This window comes from Garra rufa, chromosome 14 (genome assembly GCF_049309525.1).
Source record: "Garra rufa chromosome 14, GarRuf1.0, whole genome shotgun sequence".
Lineage (NCBI taxonomy): Eukaryota > Metazoa > Chordata > Actinopteri > Cypriniformes > Cyprinidae > Garra > Garra rufa.
This window is the reverse complement of record NC_133374.1, coordinates 4,586,105-4,594,692: the sequence shown is the minus strand read 5'-3', so window position 1 is coordinate 4,594,692 and position 8,588 is coordinate 4,586,105. Positions and strand designations below refer to the sequence as shown.

The following is an 8,588-nucleotide window of genomic DNA, read 5'->3' as shown; positions in this document are numbered from 1 at the left end:
TGTGTTACCTGCGGGATCCAGGCCATGTAACACGCAGGAACGGCAGACACGCTGGGAGAGTCATGATGGCTCTCAGCCAGACGGTTTCCATCGAAAACACAACCTTCCAACTGCAAACCGCCAACCTACAGAAAGAGAGAGAGTGCTTAGTTAACAGTGTTGGGGAAAGTAACTTTTAAAAGTAATGCATTACAATATTGAGTTACTCCCTAAAAAGTAACTAATTATGTTACTTAGTTACTTTTTATTGAAAGTAATGCGTTACGTTACTTTTGCGTTACTTTTTAAATCTTAGCAGGGCTTGCTTGTTTGTTTTTAATATAAAAAGTTCTATTTTTGGCCTTTTCTTGTTAGATTATCTTGAGTAATTTTTGCTTATTAGTACGGATGAACTGGATCATCGAAGGTCGGCAGCAAAGACATCGGTTAAAAAATAGGATTAAATACATAAAGGATATTTGTATTATTTAACATTAAATTATTGCAGGTTTACGTTGAATTGAACTGTTTGTATTCATTTTGAGGAATACTTACAATTTCTCTCAACATGGGGACAGGAGAGCTTTTAATCAATAAATGGGGGGAAAAAGTAACTCGGATATTTTCTTGTCAATTAAAAAGTAATGCGTTACTTTACTAGTTACTTGGAAAAAGTCATATAATTACACCAACACTGTTAGTAAACATTAACTGTCAGAGTGTATTTTTTAACCCTATTAAATAAAAGCATTTGTACCTTCACTTGTAGTTTAGTGTCAGCGATTTGACCCCTCCATGATGCCACAAACTTCAGACTGTCCATAGAGCAGCTCATCAGCCTACAGAAACACAGAAAGAAGGCATTAAAACAAAGCATTTCATTATTTTTTCAACCAGAAGTTCACTTATGTTGGCTGTAATTTTCTGTCTAATAATCATTTCCGTCCTCTGTTAGTGCCCTATGACTTCTGCAATGCACAAAACACAAAAGCAATCACAGAATATATGCATAAAAATGGAATGTACTATATAAGCGTTTGGCAAATATTTGATGAATAAATCAAAAGTAGGGTTGTAAAATTATTTCAATTCAAACTTTAGTAGCTTTAGTAATTACTAAACCACTAAAAGTACTTCTCAAAGTAATAATAATGATCATAGTAATATTACTAATGATAATACTACTACTATAATAATAATACTATTGATTTTATGACAATTATGCAAAATATTACTGTTGCATAATAAAATGTACTTCTCAAAGTGATAATAATAGGAATATCAGTAATACTTCTATACTTCTAACAACATTGATTGATCTGAAAATATGAAATATATTGCTGTATATTAACATGTACTTAATATAATATTAAGAAAAATAACAGTTTATGAAAATGATCTGACATTTAAAACATTACTATTGTATTGTAAAATACTGTAAAACTACTATTACTAATAATAATGAAGTTGATTAAAAAATATTAAATATATTACTATTGTATAATAAAGCGTACTTCTCAAAATAATAATAATAATAGGAATATTAGTAATACTACTATTACTAATAATAATACAATTCAACGATGCAAAATATTACTATCGTATAATAACATGTACTTCTCAAAGTAATAATAATAATGGTAGTAATATTAGTAATGCTAATACTACTACTATATAATATCAATAATACTATTGATTTTATGAAAATGATGCAAAGTATTACTATTGTACAATAAAATGTGCTACTCAAAGTAATAATAATAGCAATATTAGTAATACTTCTATTACTAATAATAATAACGACATTGATTGATCTGAAAATATGAAATATATTGCTGTATAGTAAAATGTACTTAATAAAATTAAGTTATGAAAATGATCTGACATTTAAAACATTACTATTGTATTGTAAAATGTATTTATACTAGTAGTAATACACAAATATGTATAAAAATGCATAATAATAATAGTAATTTAGATTTTTACTAATGTTATTACTATTAAATCAAAAGATTTGTTACATCCAAGTTTTCATGTATACGTTAAATTTATGAAAAAAATATTACTATTGTATGGTAATTTTTTTTTATAATGGTAGTAAAAAGCATGCATGAAAATGTGTGTAAAATGTAAAAAATTCATCACACCATTAAAACACAATCCAGAAAAATGGAAACAGAAAACACAACTCAGGAATAAATAAATAAACGTTTCCAGCAAAGAAAATGCTGTATACATTTGGGGGAATTAAGGCTTTAAGAGTTTTGTATGTAAATGAGCTCAGTTTAGTGTAACAGAAGTATGTGATTGAGTTTTTGTGAGTTTAGTTTAACAGGTGTGCAGGTGGTGTAAGTTACCTCAAGGTTTTAGTTTAGCAGCTGTTTGTTACATAAGATACCACAAGTTCAGTTTAGCAGGTGTATGTGGAAAAAATGAGCACTTGAGGTAACTTGTGACCCCAAGTTTAGCTCAGCAGGTGTTTGTTTATTTTAATAGGTGTATGTGATGACTCCAGTCCATCAGTTAACATCTTGTGCAGCTAAAAGCTGCATTTTTTGTAAGAAACAAACCCATCATTAAGACATTTTAAACTGTAAATGGTAAAATATGAGCCCATAATCCATAATAACACTTCCTCAAGTAAAAAAAAACTGCCATGTGTTAATTAAAACCACTTGGATGGGATTGTTTGAAGCTGCATTTAAACTGCATTTTGAAAGTTCAAACTCAGGGACACCATAGATATCCATTATATATTGGATGAAAAGGGGGTGAGTACATTATCTCTAAATTTTTGTTCTGAAAGTGAACTACTACTTTAATTGTTTTGATTTTTATAATGCAATAGCTCCTTGTCGATCCACCTGTTCAGTGCTGCATAAAAATATGGGTCGATTTTGGTACTTGTCTGAACAAAAATAGCAGGCAGGCTTATTGACAACGCAAATTCGTTCTCTGGCAGCAGGTGGCGCTTTCGAAACGGCAGAAATATAATGGTTTCCCTGGTAAAGATAGCTGATTTTGAAACATGCAACACTCATATTTATGTAATAAAATCATAACTTTTTGAAGTTTGTCACATTTAGCCATATCGCAATGCTTGTCTTTTTGTCCCCAAATTGAAATCCTAATTAAGATTTTCTTTCAATCTTTCTTTAATTTAAGACTTTTTATGGCCTTAAATTTGATACAACTAAATTTAAGATTTTTAAAGACCCACAGAAACCCTGATTAAAATCCTTTGTAACATTATAAATGTTGATGAATTTCACTTTTGATGAATTTATTGCATTAATGAACAAAAGTATTAATTCTTTTAAAAAATCTGACCCTAAACTTTTTGTAATAAATAAATTAATGAAAATAATTATTATATAAATAATCAGTCCTTTATTTACTTTATAATACTAATAGCAAACAATCTGCATCTAAAATTAAAATGAATAATTCCATTATTTTCACCAGAATTCCCCCAGAAACATGTCACATATTTTAGCAGGTGTATGTGATGACTCAAGTCCATCAATCAACATCTTGCGAAGCCAAAAGATGCATTTTTTTTTTTGCAAGAAACACCCCCATCTTTAAGAGATTTTAAACTTCAAATGGTTATTTCGGGCTAAAATATGAGTCCATAATCCATAATAACACTCGTCTTCCTCCAGTTAAAAAAATGGCCATCTCCTGTTGTCTCTCACATCAAAATCCAGCCACATATTTTATTTGGCTTGTAAATGGTGCTTGATCTGTGCAGATTTCTCTCCTGATTCAGACTAGATGATCATTTTTTCACCAGAGGAAGCAATATTATAGATTATGGACTTGTATTTTAGTTAAAAACATCTTTAATGATGGATTTGTTTTAGCTTTTGTCTTCTCAAGATGTTAATTGATGGACTGGAGTGGTGTGAATTATTGTGATGTTTTTATCAGCTGTTTGGATTCTCATTTTGACGGCAAACATTCACTGCATTATTTCAATTAAATTAAGTAACAAAACGATTTAGTTAAAGGAAGACTCCACTTTTTTTTGGAAATAGGCTCATTCTCCAACTCCCCCCGAGTTAATAAGTTGAGTTTTACCGTTTTGAAATCCATTCAGCCATTCTCCTGTTCTGGCGATATCACTTTTAGCATAGCTTAGCATAGATCATTGAATCCTATTAGACCAATAGCATCGCGTTCAAAAATGACCAACGAGTTTTGATATTTGTCCTATTTAAAACTTGACTCTTCTGTAGTTATATCGTGTACTAAGACCGGTGGAAATGCAAAGCTGCGAGTTTCTAGGCTGATAAGATTAGGAACTACACTCCCATTCCGGCGTAATAGTCAAGGAAGTTTGCTGCTGTAATATGGACGAAGCAGGCGGAGTATTATCAGAAATGAGTTCCCAGCTAGGTTAGCATTTGCACATGTGCTGCGTGGTATTACTGCTCCTGCTTCAGCCTTATTACGGCAGCAAACTTCCTTGACTATTACGCCGGAATGGAAGTGTAGTTCCTAATCTTATCAGCCTAGAAACTCGCAGCTTTGCATTTCCGCCGGTCTTAGTACACGATATAACTACAGAAGAGTCAAGTTTTAAATAGGACAAATATGGAAACTTGTTGGTCATTTTTGAACGCGATGCTATTGGTCTAATAGGATTCAATGATCTATGCTAAGCTATGCTAAAAGTTCTATCGCCAGAACAGGAGAACGGCTGAATGGATTTCAAAACGGTAAAAATCAACTTATTAACTCGGGGGGAGTTGGAGAATGAGCCTATTTCCAAAAAAAGTGGAGTGTTCCTTTAACTATAATATTCCTGTCATAAGTCTCTTCAAGTTAACTTCAGAAGTGTGTGTTTCTCAGGCGTGTGTTTAGTTCATCACCTGGCGGTCTCCTGTCTCAGCGCATTCAGGAAAGTGTCCGGATGGAAGAGCTCCGACAGATCCAGCATCTCTGACAGCAGTCCGCCCCTCTCTGCCCTCTCCACCCATCCCTACACACACACACACACACACACACACACACACACAGAGAGAGAGAGAGATCAGTGATTGGTCGTGGAGATCAGTGTGTGATGACAGAAGTGATTTGAGTGCTGCTGGTGTCAGTTGTACAGTAACAATCGCCGTTTCCTTCTCAAATCTCTTTCTCCACCTGCTGCTTTTCCTCACAAGACTTTATGCTTCAGAATGACAGAGACTCTAAGAACATCAACAGATAGTTTTTGTACGTGTCCATCTTTATATATTCATCAGTAGCACATTTAAGATATCAATATACACTCAGCATGTCTTTGTGCTAGTGTTGCAGAAATAATACTCTGTATTGATGGACAATATAAACTCATTTTGCGTTTACAATAAACATAACATTATCATCTGTTGGTATGAGCATTATTATATACTACTGCTCAAAAGTTTGGGGTCAATAAGACGTTTTTAATGTTTTGTAAACATTTCAGGTTTTAAAGTTTCTTGTGCTTACCAAGGCTGCATTTATTTGACCAAAAATACAGTAAAAATTATGAAATATCTTTTACAATATGAAACGACTGTTTTCTATGTGAATGTGTGTTAAAATGAAATTAATTGCTGTGATCAAATCTGAATTTTCAGCATCATTACTCCAGTCATCATGTCACATGATCCTTTAGAAATCATTCTTATATGCTGATTTGCTGCTCTTAAATATTTTGTATTATTATCAAAGTTGGAAAAAGTTTTGCTGCCCAATATTTTTGTGGAAACTGTGATACATTTTATTTTTCAGGATTTACAGATAAATAAAGAGTACAAAAAACAGCTTTTATTTGAAATAGAAATCTTACGTAACATGCTTACTGTCACTTTTGATTAATTTAATGCATCCTTGATGAACTAAAGTATTACTTCTTGTTTTTAAAAAAAAATCTTACTGACCCCAAACTTTGAAACAGTAATGTAGTGTATGAATAGGCCTTTATTTTAAATATAATTAAGCTGTATTCTACTGTATATGTGACCCTGGACCACAAAACCAGTCTCAAGTAGCACGGATGTATTTGTAGAAATAGCTAAAAATACACTTTATGGGTCAAAATAATCAATTTTTCTTTTATGCCGAAAATCATTAGTATAAGTAAAGATCATGTTCCATGAAAATATGTTGTACATTTCCTACTGCCAATATATCAACACGTAATTTTTGATTAGTAATATGCATTGCTAAAAACTTCATATGGACAACTTTAAAGGTGATTTTCTCAGTATTTTTTTTTTTTTTTTTGCACCCACAGATTCCAGATTATCACATAGTTGTATCTCGGCCAAACATTATCCTATCCTAACAAACCATACATCAATGGATGCTTATTTATCCAGTTTTCAAATGTTGTATAAACCTCAGTTTATAAAAAACTGGCCCTTATAACTGGTTCTGTGGTCCAGGATCACATGTTAATTTTAAATAAATAAAAATAAGAATGATCAAATAAATATATTAAAAATATGTATGACATAAATAAACAGTCATTTATTTGCTTTATAATACTAATAGCAAACAATCTAAATCTAAAATTAAAATGAAGTTCCAATTATTTTCAACAGATTTCCTTCACATTATACATGATGTTGTCTTTAAAGAACTTCAGCAAGATCTGTGTTCAGGAGCCAGCAGAACACGACCCACAAAGTCTCTGACACAAATATGCTTGATTTCCTGTTTTGAAGCAGTTTGAAGTGTTTATTAGAGTCGTTGCATTTCTGCAGGTGTGTGTTTTGCTCAGATCTGTTCATTTGTTAATAGACGGGTCACATTTACAGATTTCACAGATCTCTGTAAACAGCTGCTGTTGTGGAAATTCGACTCACTGGAGCAGGTGTGTGTCATAACAGCGCTGATGGATAAGATTCAATTATCTGTTAGAGGAGCGAACATGAGGAATCCGGTCTGAGGTCGATTACAGACCATCTCGGGGTGAGTTTTGGCACATGGACCTCGAAGAACTTCATTTTGGTCAGTTTGTGTGTTCACAAACCTGTTATAGAATCATTTTAGGCAGGGCTCTACACTTGCTTTTCTTTTTAGTGCTCCTAACTTAAAAATGTAGAAGCACAGTCAAATTTCAGGAGCACCTAATCAATAATCAAAAAATCTTATTCAAAATTACGAATTGATATTTGACTCCTTAAAGTGATCTACAGGGGAATGTTTTACCTTTGTAATGGCATTTTGGCAACTTTTAATAAAGTATGTCATCTTTTATGTCAGATTTTCTAAAAAATTATATTTGTAAGGCTTTTTAAAATTTCTAATTAAAACAACAGAATAGGAATAAGAATAAATCAAATGAAATCAGTTTTAACCAAATTTGTTTGTACTATAGAGGTGGCACAGAACAGGCTTGAATAGATGTATTTTCATGTTTAATGAGGCTCAGAGGTGGAACAAGCGCAAGCAAATTAATAAATTCAGATTGTTTTAAATTTAAAATTTTGAATATATAAATATTAAATGATTTAAATCATTGAAAAGATACTTTCAAAAGTAAACTAGTCACTGATTTAATAACTGAATCATATCATTTATTTGATTCATTCGAATGGCTGATACATTCAGGAATAAAGCAAGTGACTGTCTTTATGAATGTGAAATTGAATCATTGACTCTCTAGATTTGTTTGAAGCTGTGAAATGTAAATAAAGTCACATTTTTTGAGAATAAAGTCAAAACTACAAAAATAATAAGTCAACATGTTTCGAGAATAAGGTCGAAATACTACGGGAATAAAGTTGAAATATTTCGAGAATAGTCACTTTTTTGAGAATAAAGTTGAAATGTTTCAAGAACAAAGTAAATATGTTTAGAGAATAGTCACATTTTTTGAGAATAAAGTCAAAATTACGAGAATAAGGTTGAAATATTTAGATAATAAATTCACATTTTTTAATGATAGGGTCAAAATTACAAGAATAAAGTCGAAATGTTTCAATTAAGTCAAAATACTATGAGAATAAATTTGAAATATTTAGAGATTAAAGTCGAAACTACAAGAAAAAAAATTGAAATGTTATGAGAATAAAGTCACAATTTTTGAGAATAAAGTCAAAACTACAAGAATAAACAGTTGAAATGTTTTGAGAATAAAGTCGAAATATTTAGAGAATAAATTCATTTTTTGAAAATAAAGTCGAAAGTACAAGAATAAAGTCAAAATGTTTGGAGAATAAAGTCACATTTTTTGAGAATAAAGTCAAAACTACAAGAATAAAGTCAAAATGTTTAGAGAATAAAGTCACGTTTTTTAAGAAAAAAGTCGAAATTACGAGAATAAAGTCGAAATAATTTGATAATAAAGTCACACTTTTTAATAATAAGGTTGAAATTACAAGAATAAAGTTGAAATGTTTCAATAAAGTCAAAATACTAAGTCAAAAGTCGAAATTACGATAATAAAGTTTGAATATTTCGATAATAAAGTCACATTTTTTAATAATAAGGTCGAAATTATGAGAATAAAGTCAAAATATTTAGAGAATAAATTAATTTTTTTAAATGCAGTCAAAACTACAAGAATAAAGTCAAAATGTTTAGAGAATAAAGTCACGTTTTTTTGAGAATAAAGTCAAAACTACAAG

General features: G+C 31.0%; 1 protein-coding gene across 1 annotated transcript in view; it reads right to left on the bottom strand.

Annotated features, from left to right (window-relative positions):
• Window positions 1-8,588, bottom strand: part of LOC141285246 (cytoplasmic dynein 2 heavy chain 1-like) — a 144,620-nt gene that overhangs the window by 31,010 nt on the left and 105,022 nt on the right. Inside the window, exons 63-65 of the mRNA XM_073818284.1 lie at window positions 4,857-4,966; window positions 737-818; window positions 9-125 (exon numbers count right to left, since the gene is read on the bottom strand). Of these exons, the coding sequence (XP_073674385.1) occupies window positions 9-125; window positions 737-818; window positions 4,857-4,966 (309 nt within the window). The remainder of the gene's footprint in view (window positions 1-8; window positions 126-736; window positions 819-4,856; window positions 4,967-8,588) is intronic.